Raw genomic sequence first — 14,251 nt, 5'->3', positions numbered from 1 at the left:
CATCAAAAGACACACATCCTTACAAATTTTGTTTAGACAATTTCTTAGAAGATTTTGAAGTTTTGAAAATTTGAGAATAATAAAAAATTAATAATTGATTTGATATTTTATAAAATAAAAATATATCTTTATTTTAATGTTCTTAAAAAAATGTATCAAAATCCAAAATTAATATATTACATACATATTTCTAAAACTTTGTTTGTTTTGCGAAATAATTATATATTTCTATAAAAAAAAAATTAATATATTACACGAGTTTTATATAATTTACATAAAATTTTATTTCAGTTAAAAAAAATATTTTTTTAAACCATTTAAAAGAACAAACAAATAAATCCTAAATATCTTATGCTATGCCATGTACTTTAGAGGAATGTAAATACGTTGCACACGTGACAAAAACAGTTGTATATCAACTCACGTCATGCTTTGATTTTGAAAAGCGGATTAGAGCAGCGCCACACAAAGACTGAAGAGCTAACAAGAGTACGATGGCAACGGTCGAAACAGAGTTCTGCAAGCTCCGAAACTGTCCAGTTAAAAGATATTAGTAAGTGTGTCTTTTTGGGATTGGATTTTCAATCTACTATTCATCCCATTCTTTTTCTCCCAAAAATATCAAATCAAACACCTATTTTTTATTTTTATATTATACTAAAAATCAATTTTACATTCAAAACATCACATAACACCTATTTATATCACATTATACAACTATTCAAATTCAAAATTTTTACTATTAAAATCCCAACTCAAAATCCAAACTCCCAAACAAACACACCCTAAGAGTACTCGGATTAAGCAGTATTGTACCATTCATTCCATGCTTGATTAATTAGACATAGACCACGTCGGTAAAAGAATGATTTGGTGATGTGAGAATTATAAGTTTAAACTTCTTATACTTTCAAATCTTAACTGTCACACATATCTAAAACACACTAGAAAGGTAGCGCCGTTCAAATTAGGCAAATGAGGAGTTTGAGGGGCACCAAATCCCAAGTCCCAATTTTATTATTATTATTTTTAAAAAAATATTTTTTATAATATAATTATGTTAATTTCTCGATCAAACTACTCAATTTATCACTTTATTATTATTATTATTATTATTATTATTATTATTTTTGTTCACACATATTACTGTGATAGTGAATATTGATAAAACCAATGCCAAATCAATATAAATATTCCGGGCTAGCCCCCGGAATATTGGATAATATAAATTCGAAGGCTGATTTTGCTAAAGAGGTCAGACGTTAAATTGGACAAACTCTTATGTGTGCACTCTTGGTATTGTTTTGATATTATATTTGTATTGAAAATCGTACAAATTGATTAGTATAAAAATAAAATTGAATCAAAAAGAATAAAGAAACATCTTTAAAATTATATTTATGTTATATATTATTTATAATAAGTGTAATTAATACTACGTCTGTACTATATAATTTAGGTCTATTACTATAGAAACAATAATTGAGGTAAAATATAAGTAGTAAGTATTTAAAAAATGTATTAGCAGAAATAATTATTATATAATAAAAATAACTATAAATTAAAATTAAGATACATAAATAGTTTAATTAAGATTTTAAAAATTATAAAATATAATTAAAGTATATGATCATATTTTTTTTTAAAAAAATGACAAATTATTTAGAACGGACGAAAAAATAAAATAGAAACAAATTACGTGAAATGAATGGAATGAAGTATAAAACTTTCAATATTTATTTATATAATTAATAAGAATTTGTGTATGAAAAAGTAAAAATATATTAATAGAAAATATATTGATTAATACACACTCTCAACAGATATTGGGGTATGTAGGAGAAATTTTATATTTAATGCACTAGACATATTTTAAATTCATATATCATATAATGATTTATATGATAAAACCTCAAATTAAAACATATGTGGATCCATGCAGAATTACGAATTCGAACAAATAGTATTATGGTCTTCCTAAACTAAATCACCGAATGCATCATTCGTAGTTGATTCTGATGGAGAGAATAGAAAATAATAATTGATTTAATGTATTGTAAATCATAACTGAATAACCTTTATACAGTAACCAATGAGCCATCCATAATCACCTAATTGATAGGCTATCCGAAATTGCCAAATTTATCCCATATAGAAAATATAATAATTGATTTGTTCATCACGTAATTTAAGTCAATAAAATAAATTTTTAATTGTTTTTATAATTAAATCGCGTACAAGTCAATCAAATAAATTATTGATTCTTTTAATAACTTGAATCAAATAAATCAGAATATCTAAATTGTACATTATTATTTTTTCATATTAAATAAACATATATATATTCCTAACAGGGTGTCCTAGTGTAAGAATATTCATAAGAAATTGTATGTGCAATCAATAACAAGAAATAAAGACGTGGGGTGGGTTAGTTCGGGACCTACTTTCAATGGAGCGAATTCGGGTCTAAAAAATATATTTCGGGATGAATTGTGGATTTTAAATTTTAAATCTGATCGGGTTCGGGGCGGGTTATTAGTTTTACTAAAAATTCATCCCACCTCGAACCTAGACTCAAATCCGGATATTTAAATAATTATTAGAATTAATATGTATTATATCTTTATATAATATAATATAAATTATTTATTTATTTAAATAATTTTTAACATAAAATAGAAGTTTAATCTTTAAATCAAATTTGTCTTCCTTTTTGTTTTTTTCCTCATTTCTCTTCGCAATCGGGACTACTATTTCCGACCGCCATCACTCTGGACCACCGCCCATATTTAATTGTTTGAATTTTTAGAATTATAATTTTTTTGGTGCTTTAATGCTTACTTTATTATTATTATTATTAAATTGTTAAAACAAATTATATATATTTTTTAAAAAGAGTTTTCTGAGCTGAAGCGGGGCGAGATGGAGTGGGTTTTGATACCTAATATTTTCAAGCAGGACGGGCCCGGGCCCTGCAGAACCCGTCTCGAATTCGCCCCGTTGCCATCCCTAACAAAAAATAAATTCAAAATAATACCAATTTTACATTAGACATAACAGACAAACACTCTTGTAATTGACAGTTTCTTTACAAGAAGCAAAATATACCGTATTAAGCATTTGAATGTGAAGTGCATAATATATGTGCATATACTATGTTATTGGCATCTAAATCTTTGAACAAACTTTTAACAAGAAAATATTGATATATGATTGATTGGAAGCAAGATATCTGAAGTTGTTCATACCTCTGCTTAGCTTAGCAAGCTCCTAAAGAAGCAAGTCATTACCACTTCCTACATCGAAAAAACTCTACCAAATAGGTCTTTATCAGTTTGTGTTAGTTACATTCTTTGGAAAGGGTATCGGAGTAATTTCAAGGCCTAAATTTTTAGTCGATGAGGCAACATTTTCCATAACATGAGCACCAAACATAAAAATAGAAGTGAATAGCCTTAGCATCGGATATAAGTTAAAGTGCGGATAATCTCAACACAAAGGTACCGACAACAGCTAAAGAGAATTTGTTCATATGTTGAGCCTCTTTTAGTCTATCGCAAGTTACTTTGTATTTGTCGACTTTCTCACTTCCAGCCAAATCAACGACATGCATGGAACCTCGAAGAATGTTAAATCTCTTCCTTGGACGTGGACAGTTGAATAAATGCAGCAAGAATGAATTCAACCATCAAATCACTTATACCATATATGGAATGAAAGAGTTTTTTTTTTTTTTTTTTTTTTTTTAACTACTTGAGAATGGCTAGTGTGATCATTGAGTATTGTTGCACCTACAACATGATTCTATAAGATAAAGAACATATAAATTGTCTCGTAAGGGATGGCATGGTGGTGTGGGTGTAGATTCGTGATCGTGGGGTCATGTGTTCAAATTCGCCTAGTGTGACTTGCCTTGTCGGTCCTAATTTGCAGGATATTAGATTCGGGTACCCAACGTGCATTTTCGAAGTTTCTATGTCATCAAAAAAAATAAATAAAAACATATGAATTTTGATGATACATGAATTAAACTTGCATCCGGCACACCGAGTCCCGTATGAGAACTATTTTAAATTTCTAATGTATTACTGTTAGCTAAGAAAATCAAGCCAAAGTTCTTTTAGAGTGTGTTTGTTTAGGGGTTTGGATTTTGAGTTCTTTTAGAGTGTGTTTGTTTGGGGGTTTCGATTTTGAGTTGGAATTTGAATAGTAAAAAATTTGAATTTGAATAGCTGTATGATGTGATATAAATAAGTGTTGATGTGATGTTTTGAATGTAAAATTGATTTTTAGTATAATATAAAAAATAAAAAATAGGTGTTTAATTTGATGTTTTTGGGAGAAAAAAAATGAAATGAATAGTGTATTTAAAGTAATTCAATTCAAACAATGCATCAATTGAGCCAACAAACTAAAATTTAGTAAGGATATGTTATTTTTCATGAGCCATCAATAACAAAGGAACCAAAGTCATACTAACTAATTCAGTAACAATCTAAATATGACCTCTGGAGCATCCAATGTAATTTTGGTGTACTTTTAAGGCAGCACTCAAGCATTAGGTTCACAATAGCAAATGAAAAATCTTTAAGAAACATCTAATATAAAATTTATACAACAAAATCTATCCTTTCCTGTCTCTTTTACAATTGGTTAGGTTCATGTGAATAAAACAATATATATATATATATATATATATATAATAAATCTTACAAAATATTACCTTTGACTACAGCCACTATACCCATAGTTGGGGCTGGAATAGCTCATGGAATAACCTCATCTGCTATCATACTCATGTACCTAAATTTTACATATGTATAAATAAGTACAGACTCAATGTTCCAATCAGAGTTCAACTCAAAATACAAATTTCTTTTTAATATCTAGACTACACATACCCTTATATAAGCATGAGAAAATTATTTTTGAGAAAGAGAATCATCATGCTTTTTTATTTATCAAATAGAGAACTAAAAAATCAACAAGATAACAATGTGTCAAAGGACGATGAGCTTCGAGAAAATTAATATTACAATTCAAATAAATAAAGTGATTTACAACATATTTCATGTCATCAAAATTGGTATAGTCAACAATTCAGCAGTGTGCCTGGAATTTATATTTGTGTCATCGAACCATAATATCAGGAACAATATAGCACATTATACTATCTTAGACTGAATTTAAAATATATATATATACATATGAATTGAAAAGTGGATAAAAATTTTAGGCAATTCATATTTCATATTCCAACTTAGTAATTAAATGAAATGAAAAGTAATACATATTGAGTAAGATGATGTAAAGCAACAGGAAGATGTTGATAGTATTGTTTTAACTTATCAATATTTTTGACAAATACGAACGTCCAAGAATCTACATTGAAGACTTCAAAAGTAGAACATCAAAATCTCTTTTCACAATGACCTTACAAGTCATGTTAAGAAAATGAGTGAATTCAACTAGTACCGATGGAAACAAGGTTATCTTGGGATAGATCAAAACAAGCCGAATTTGCAGAGAGAATTGCCCTTTTTCACGATGGTGAAATCACATTTTTTTCACTACAAAAAAATTGTATATTTGTAAAGGAATTCCATTCCTAAAATTCACATAGCTAACGTAATTTCATCCCAAATTCTGTCTCTAATGTCATTAGTAACGGAAAAAGTAAATTTAAAGACGAAAAAACTTCTGTTACAGAAATGATATTTTCTTGTACTGTAATTTTCTTGTGCATGTTTGGATTTAACAGGAGCAAATTGATTTTTCATATTGCACTCCTCAGGTGTGATCTAAATCGGGTTTAGAATAGAAGGGTACCAAGAAATTTTAAAAATAAAGTGAAGGGTGAAAATGATTTTTCACATAGTCATATACAGTGCTGAGCCCCTGAGTCGTCGTCTCCGCCATTATATTGATTATATTACTAATTATATAGATATCTGTCCATTAAAATTCGATCAATTCTTATATGATTTTTCAATCTCAACGAAACTTTCAGTCTCTCGGCTATATAACTCAGGCTCTGCCATTTACAGCAAAATATATATTAATATTGCGATATATATATATATTGTTTGTACATTATGAACTAAAAATATCAAGATGAAAGGATATATATTTATATAAATACAATTTGTTTATATATGTATGCATGCATGCATGCATTTATGAAGTAGTGTAGTGTATTTACAGTTTTTATGCATAATTGAGTCGAGCGAACTTGTGCAGCAGCCTGCATTCCAAAAGCAGATCTTATGCCCGGCTTCAAATATAAAAAAGCTTCCAAAACTGTAGGACGGACGGACGGACGGACGGACTTACTTTGCCTCCCTCACTCAGCCCCTAATGTACATTTTTAATTAATTAATTAATTAATTAATTAATAATATTGACTGGCTTCTCTGCTCTGCTCTTTGGAGTTGTTGGTCTATGTTTAGGCCAACAAGCAGGGCTCGCTGGATCTGTCTTTCCACAAAATTGGACCAATCTTTATCAATGTGCTCAGCAAGAACGCTATTAACTGCATCACCCAATCATCATCAAATTTCTTTAAGTTTGCCCAATAAATATAAATATAAATATAAATATAAAATAAATATAATCATCGTCATATCATACTTACCCAGGCAAGCCCCACGCACAACATACTGAATCCGGGGAAGTAGAACGGAGCCCCATCCGACAAAAATAAAGCTGCAATGCAATTCAATTCAACACAAACCCCCCACAAATATCAACCTATTTTGTACTTGTGAATAGAATTAATTTTACAAAATTGCGCAAAATCTCCTGTATTTTCAAAATTGCCGGTCAAACTCCATTTCGCAAATTTTACTTCTAACTCACTAGATTATCCTTATTTAACCTATAAAATCTTCATTTGTAAACGATTGAAATTATAAAAATACTCATTATTCTTATTATTTAACCTTAGGAACTAATAAATATATCAAAATAAATAACTATTTTTCTTTATTAAATATAAAAAAAAAATGAATATATTTATAATTTTAAGAGTTTAAAATTTAGTATTCTGAAATTCTTTCTCAGTTTGAATCGTGTGTAAGTTAAACAAAAGTCGAGGGTTAGATGCAAAGTTTATGAAATAATTTGACACAGTTTTTAAAGTACGGACGCAATTTTGTAAAATGGCGGATAAAATTTTGTGCAATTTATCTTTAATTTTAAGGTTGGTTGGTTACCTGAGAGAGGACTATAAATTAATGGAGACACCACATTAGCCAATGCAGCAATCCCCATCAGACACCCTTGCGCAATCCCCTGTTCGTAAGGCCCTACTTTTTTCGATATAATGCATCTTATCTGCAAAATTACATTTAATTTGATTTCTAATTTCTTAAATAAAATTGTCGCTAATTTTAATTAACTGGGATGGGAACTGCAACTTACGCTAGGACCCGCCATGAAACATATGAGCCCCAACAAAGCTGAAGCATACGGTACCCATGGCGCCCACGCTATGCTGTCAAATAGCATCTGCACGTCAACACCAAAAACCAAGTCATAATAATCGATGTCGATCATGTAAAGCTACGATTTTTGGTGAAGAACTGCTATGTACATTGAGGAATCCTGCGAAAAGTCCGATGCAAAGCATTGTCTCCTCTGCCATGAACTTGCTGAGGGCAGGCATTACCACCATCTGCACAGTTCCACATTTTGTCAAATGATATTATTACTTAAAAAGGGTGTGTTTGTCTTGAGGTTTGGATTTTGGATTGAGATTTGAATAGTAAAAAATTTGAATAAGAAGAGTTGTATGATGTGATATAAATAAGTATTGATATAATATTTTGAATGAAAAATTAATTTTTTGTATAATATAAAAAATAAAAAATAAATTTTTGATTTGATATTTTTGATAGAAAATTTTTGTATGAGCAGTGGATTTTCCCTAAAATCCTTCAAACAAACACACCCTTACTAAGGAGAGAGAGAGAGAGAGAGGGGGGTAAACACATACATTTGATACAGTTGCGGCAATGTAGGTTATGAGGAGTATGTCTGCAAATTGATCTTTCTGGAAGTGGAATCGCGCCTTCAAGTAGTACTACAATCAACAAACAAACATCAAGCTTCCACAAGGAAACACAAATCACAATTTGTACGCGGAAATGGCAAAATTGTCCATAATTGCCTTTGTGTTTGATACAGATAAATGAGGTCAGATAAATAAAAATGGTATCATTTCTCTTTTTTGTTTGAGTCAATAAATGAAACTTGAGAAATAAATCATTTTTATTTCTCTATTTTTAATTTTACAAGAAACAAACTTAATTTATTTTCAAAGTATTTAATTTTTACGTTATTTTAAGAAATTGTACTAAAATATAATCTTAAAAAACATCGTATATAAGTTATAATTTTTTTTAAAAAATTTACTAAAAATATTTTTCATGAATTCTCATTCTTTAAAACTCTCTTTTTATCCTATTAATCATTTATTCTTGTTTGATCATTCGTAAATCATGGTGTCTCCTTATACAAAAATATTGCATAAAATCCCCGGTCATGCAAAACATACTCTCATCTTACAAGAGAGTTTTCATGGTAGTGGAGTTTTATGCAACAGTTTTGAAAGTACAAGGGGTATCATGCAATTTTTAAAATATAAAGAGATTTTACACTGAATTTCGGAACTACAAAAGAGTTATAAACAATTTTACGAAAATGGAGAGTACATACCATTAAGAAGGCTTGAACTCCTGCATCGGCGAGGCTGCAGAAGAAGACAACAATGGAAGCTAGCGATACAGTAAAGCTGCAAGCAAGCAAGCAAGAGATTCACACTTGAGTAAAAATTGCTTTTCGATCATTATCTGGACTGTTAGAAGCACCCTACCTGCTCCTGAGCAGCCGAATTATTGCCTTAGGCAATGAAATTTTCTTAATAACATCTGCATTCGTCAGCGCCTCCTTCTCGACTTGATTGTTCTCTGTAGCTGATTTCAAAATTGGATGCTCCAAAGGATCAGCCTCTTGAGGCTTTTCCTGGAGGAAGATCCTCATGTAAACTGCGGCAGCAACAGCCGCAGCTGCAGCGACCTGAATTGTAAAAAATGTTTGTATCATGTCAGCATATAAAATCGACAGGATTTATCTCTGAATTTTCTAAAGGTAGCTAAATTACCTGAAATATTCTTCCGGTAGGCAGTAAACGTGCAACTAATGTGCCGCAAACATTTGCAGCAGACACAACTCCGGCCATGATTCCAAATACAGAAACTCGGTTCGCCTCTGATACATTGTCCGCCTGCCGGGGAAATGTTTACACAAAATCACTCCAAAGAGGACAAAATGTAAGTATAAGAAGTGAAAAAAAGTTACCAAGTAACCGGAGGAGAGGCAAATGACGCCGCCTTCAGTAACCATGGCCGTAAAAATTTTAAGAACATAGTATACGTAGAAGAATTCTGTCGTCCTGCTCACAGCCAATGTTGCTGCATTCGTATGAGGCCCAAGTGTTAGCTAGATTGTCGAGAAATGAGGTTGCAATAACATGTTTTTTATGTGCATTGTGATCGTAATCGATTAGACTGACAATTAAGTTACTATGATAGTTACCTGTGGGAATGATGGCGAGGATCAAAGGAATATTGAGCAGAACTTTTCGACCATAGGTATCAGAAAGATTACCGATTAGTGGCATCATAAATACAGATCCCAATCCTCCAACCTGCAGTTAGATTAAGAACATAAAAGATAAGCATTACAAGCAATTTACAAATTACTACAGCTATGAATATAACAAAATAAAATAAAATATGCAAATTCTAATATGCCCGAATCCAATTTTCAACCAAATATTTCAGAAATTCTTTCGAAACAGGTACAAGTCAATTTTATTTTTATTTTTATTTTAGAACCTCCAATAATATAAACAAAACCCAATACTAAATATATCTGAAAATTATCAAAATCAATGCCAAAAAGAAAAAAAAAAACTTGAAAACCTGAAATAATTATATTATATTAAAAATATTAAATGAAAAATGAAAAATTACCCACATAAAAAAGATAATAAGTTAACATTAAACAAATTATTAAGAAAAAGATAAAGAAGAAGATGACGAAGGACAAGGATTAGGCATATTAAAATGAGAATAGAAAGTTTTTTTTAGGTACTTTCCTTTGATTAAAATTTTTAAATAATAATATAATATTATATAATTTTTTAGTATTTATTTATTTATTTATTAATATAATTTAATCTGAAATCAAAGAAATAAAATATTAGTTATAATTATAAATTTAATTTAATTTAGATTAAGCCAACTTTCAAAATTGAATTTCAATGTGAACGATGTTCTGATTTATCGTTTTCTTTTTTATATTCAATTATCTGATTTATCGTTTTATATATATATATATATATATTCAATTATCTGATTTATTAAAAACCCAAAAAATTTAAATCCAAATGTAAAAATTTTCAAGTTGGATTTATATTTTCAAATAGGATTCAATTTTGCCACCCCTAAGAAATAATTCTGGAACACCAACCAGAAGGAACAATATTTATTCTAAGGTATAAAACAATATGATTGAGTTAGGTAAGAATAAAAAAATATTAGGATAGAATATCATATATGTAAGCATAACAAAAAAATAAAATATATATTTTAATTTGTAGCACCACCCTTTATTCAATCCGAGTAATTTATTAGTATAATAAAAGTGTGTGCTGAAGTACACTACAAGTAGATCAAACATACTTATCCAAGTAAACGTCATAATAATGTCTCGCCTAAGTTGGAGCTTGAATTCTCAGATTCAATAATCTCAACGACTTGTACAAAATCGTACCAAGTCTCACATCCAAAGAAAACGAAGGTTTTATTCTTTTGTGAATTTTACACTATTCAGAATTTTTTTTTTTTATTTTAAAAATATCACATCAAATATTTTTTTATATTATACTAAAAATTTATTTTATATTTAAAATATCACATCACACTTTATTTATATAGCATCAAATAATTATTCAAATTCAATTTTTTACTATTAAAAATTCAAATTCAAACCCAAAAACTAAAACCTACAAACAAACACACTTTTCGAGTTCCAATCCAAAATTGACATGATATGTGAAGTCGTAACTCAAAGACAAAAGTTAATAATAATAATAATAATTATTATTATTATTATCTAGCCCCGTGAAAAATAATTTGGTGATGTGCAGTGGACTCGTTACTATGAGGTTATGGTATAGATTCAAACTTCCAGTACTTTCAAATATAAAAAAATATTATATTTTCGGTGAGTAATTTATTTTTTTCAATATTGTTTTTTTCAATTTCTCTTCTAAATTTTAACTCAATTTCAAGTTTCTTTTTTTTTTCTAAAAAGAATATTTCATATAGTCTCTATTTTAAACAATTAAGTAATCTTTATTCAACTTTTATTTATTTATATATTAATCCCAAAAATATTTTTTCTTAAATTAAAATTCTACAATATATGTATATTTTAAAATAATAATAATAATAATAATAATAATAATAATTTGAGTATATTTTGTGCTAAATATTTTATGATTTAAAAATATGAAAGAAAAAGAATTTACAATTTTTTAATATTTATAAATATTTGTACTTGTAGTTTATTTAACTTTTATGTTTTAATATTCGTGTGTAATATAATAATAATTTATTTTATTTTATGTAATATTATAATAATAACACACATTTATTACAATATGAATATTTACTTCTAATTTATACTTTATAAAATAATATAAAAAATAAAAAATAAATCAAAAATATAAAATATATAAAACTCAAAACTTTAAGGATCAAACTGCAAAAAAATAACATTTGTTCATTTTTTTAAGAAACACTATAGATAGCTCGCTCTAAAACTGGAGCAAATAATGAAGACCGTTGGAGAATTTTTCCTCCAGAAATAAAGTATTCCTCCATATATGTCATTCATTGAAGAAGCTCTAATGTAAATTTTTATTTTTTATGCTATCATACTATATTGTAGATTTTTGGTACAATATTGGTTAGAAATTTTGTACTGAGGTATTTCATTTTCATACTGAAGCTCAGTACATACAAAAGTTCAGCATCTATCATTAGTTATCACTTACTTTTATATAGATATTCTCCGCTTTATGTGTTGAATTTTGATTTAATATTATTTTGATGTGATATTTTATGAGAAAAAATAATAAATTTTTATCGAGAATAGTACTATACAAATAGTAAGATTTTGGTTTTGAAATCAAAACCAAACAAACCATTACATTACCTTCTTCTTCATGTTCATAATCTTTCATTTTGTCCTACTAAATACATAGTCTTATATGTAAAAACAAACATAACAGTATGTTTTCTTGTCAGATTTTGATTTTAGGATTTGGTTTTAAATAGTAAAATTTTTGATTGAAATAATTATTTGATATAATATAAATATGTATCGACATGGTATTTTGAATGTAAAATTTAATTTTAGTATAATATAATAAACAAAAAATAAGCATTTAATTTAATATTTTCAGAAAGAAAAATAATTGAAATAGTATAATCGAAAATCAAATCCCACGAATAATCATACTCTAGAGAGTTTTTACTGCTATTGCATAGATGCGGCATCGCAGAATGCATTAACGTGCTATTCACAACTATGGTAAAACGTTGACTGCCTTAAAACGCATTTGAAGCCAAAGCACTTAGAATCATATAACCAAAATCTGCATATATTATTTATATAATGCATATAATATAGTATATAAACATATTGAAACTTCAAACAGAAAAAGGAGATCATGGAGGGAAGCAATTCAACTCTTTGTTTATATATTAATTCGTACGAAATCAACATATATATGAGAATGAGTCCCAACCAACTCATTTAAATCATAGCAAAAGTTGACATAATTAATTAACAAACTCGATGCATGGACTGCCTTAACAAAATTGAATGTTTTGATCCTGGCACGTTTATTTCGATCATAGCTGCGTAACAGTTCAAACAGGTGAAATTAAACGAACGAACATCATTAATCATTGGTATCTAGTAAAGGTTCATAATATTTTAACTATTTTACTTAGGTATGCAAATTTAGCCCTAATAGCAACGGAGTGAGGATTTACATAAATGTTCCTAAAACCGTGCACCACGCCAAACCGCCGCCGATGGCGATTATACTGAACTCATACGCACACTCGCACGGTATATCCGTAGACGTATCTCTAACATTACCACTGACTGAAATCAGAAATGCACTGTGTGTGATTTATTCAATTTTGCAAACTGAAATCGGTAATCAAACGCAGTGATTAGACAGAGAGACAGAGGATTTACATAAATGTTCCTAAAACCGTGCACCGCGCGAAACCGCCGCCGATGGCGGTTATACTGAACTCATACGCACACTCGCACAGTATATACATAGATGTATCTCTAACATTTGCACCGATTGAAATCAGAAATGCGCTTGTGTGTGATTTATTCAATTTTTGCAAACTGAAATCAGTAATTAAACGCCGAGAGGAGACAGACTTACCGCCTGCTGGAAGCCGGTTAGGTAAATAGCGAGCGAGCATTCGTCTTTCCCAGGGCAGACGGCTTCCATCGTCACATCCGCAATCGTCGGATTCACAAGCAACGAGGCGAAATTCGAGAGGAACACCGTAACGAAAATGTGCAGAACATTCTTCCAGTTCTCCATTTTTCCGCGCTCTCTCTCTCCTTATCTCTCTGAGCTTGAAGAGCTCGCAAAATGGGCGTGCTATTATATATATATAGACCGCCGCGCGGGTGCCGATCGACCACTGTTACGCGTGTACGTGCGCATTTTCTTTTTACAGAATTATCTAAAATAAATAAATAAATAAAATTAATAAGAAACTGAAAATGAAGGCCAAGTCAGGCGTTGCAAATATTGGTTGACCATACACCGTGTTTGGTCGTAAATCGTAGTAATAAATTTTTTAATTAATTTAATTTATTTTAATTTCCGGTGTTTGGTGAGCTGCAATTGTTGGCTTTCCGGGTCTATATGTTGAAAGTTACTTTGCAATTTTTATTTTACTGTTTTTTAATGTCAACTAAGCAAAATATATTTTATATAACACGGTGGGAATAACCTCTAATTATTATTCTAAATGTTTGAGATATAATTTAGAGTATTTTTGGCGTATGTCACTGTGCTTTTAACAAGTAATATTTACCCGTTTAAATTTTGTACTATATTTAAAATATTAATATT

General features: G+C 29.2%; 1 protein-coding gene across 1 annotated transcript; it reads right to left on the bottom strand.

Moving 5' to 3' along the window:
- Nucleotides 1-6,109: 6,109 nt before the first annotated feature.
- On the bottom strand, nucleotides 6,110-13,757 carry LOC127254687 (uncharacterized). Its single transcript, XM_051279930.1, has 12 exons — nucleotides 13,547-13,757; nucleotides 9,598-9,709; nucleotides 9,361-9,473; nucleotides 9,164-9,286; nucleotides 8,876-9,078; nucleotides 8,719-8,794; nucleotides 7,997-8,083; nucleotides 7,595-7,675; nucleotides 7,423-7,509; nucleotides 7,215-7,335; nucleotides 6,635-6,705; nucleotides 6,110-6,532 (listed from the first exon to the last, which is right to left on the bottom strand). The coding sequence occupies exons 1-12, from the start codon at nucleotides 13,709-13,711 to the stop codon at nucleotides 6,446-6,448; spliced, it is 1,326 nt and encodes a 441-aa protein (XP_051135887.1). The 5' UTR covers nucleotides 13,712-13,757; the 3' UTR covers nucleotides 6,110-6,445.
- Between the last annotated feature and the right edge of the window lie 494 nt (nucleotides 13,758-14,251).

This window comes from Andrographis paniculata, unplaced genomic scaffold (assembly GCF_009805555.1).
Source record: "Andrographis paniculata isolate CXL003 unplaced genomic scaffold, ASM980555v1 Contig12END, whole genome shotgun sequence".
In the NCBI taxonomy this organism is placed as follows: Eukaryota; Viridiplantae; Streptophyta; class Magnoliopsida; order Lamiales; family Acanthaceae; genus Andrographis; species Andrographis paniculata.
This window is presented reverse-complemented; position numbering and strand designations above follow the sequence as displayed.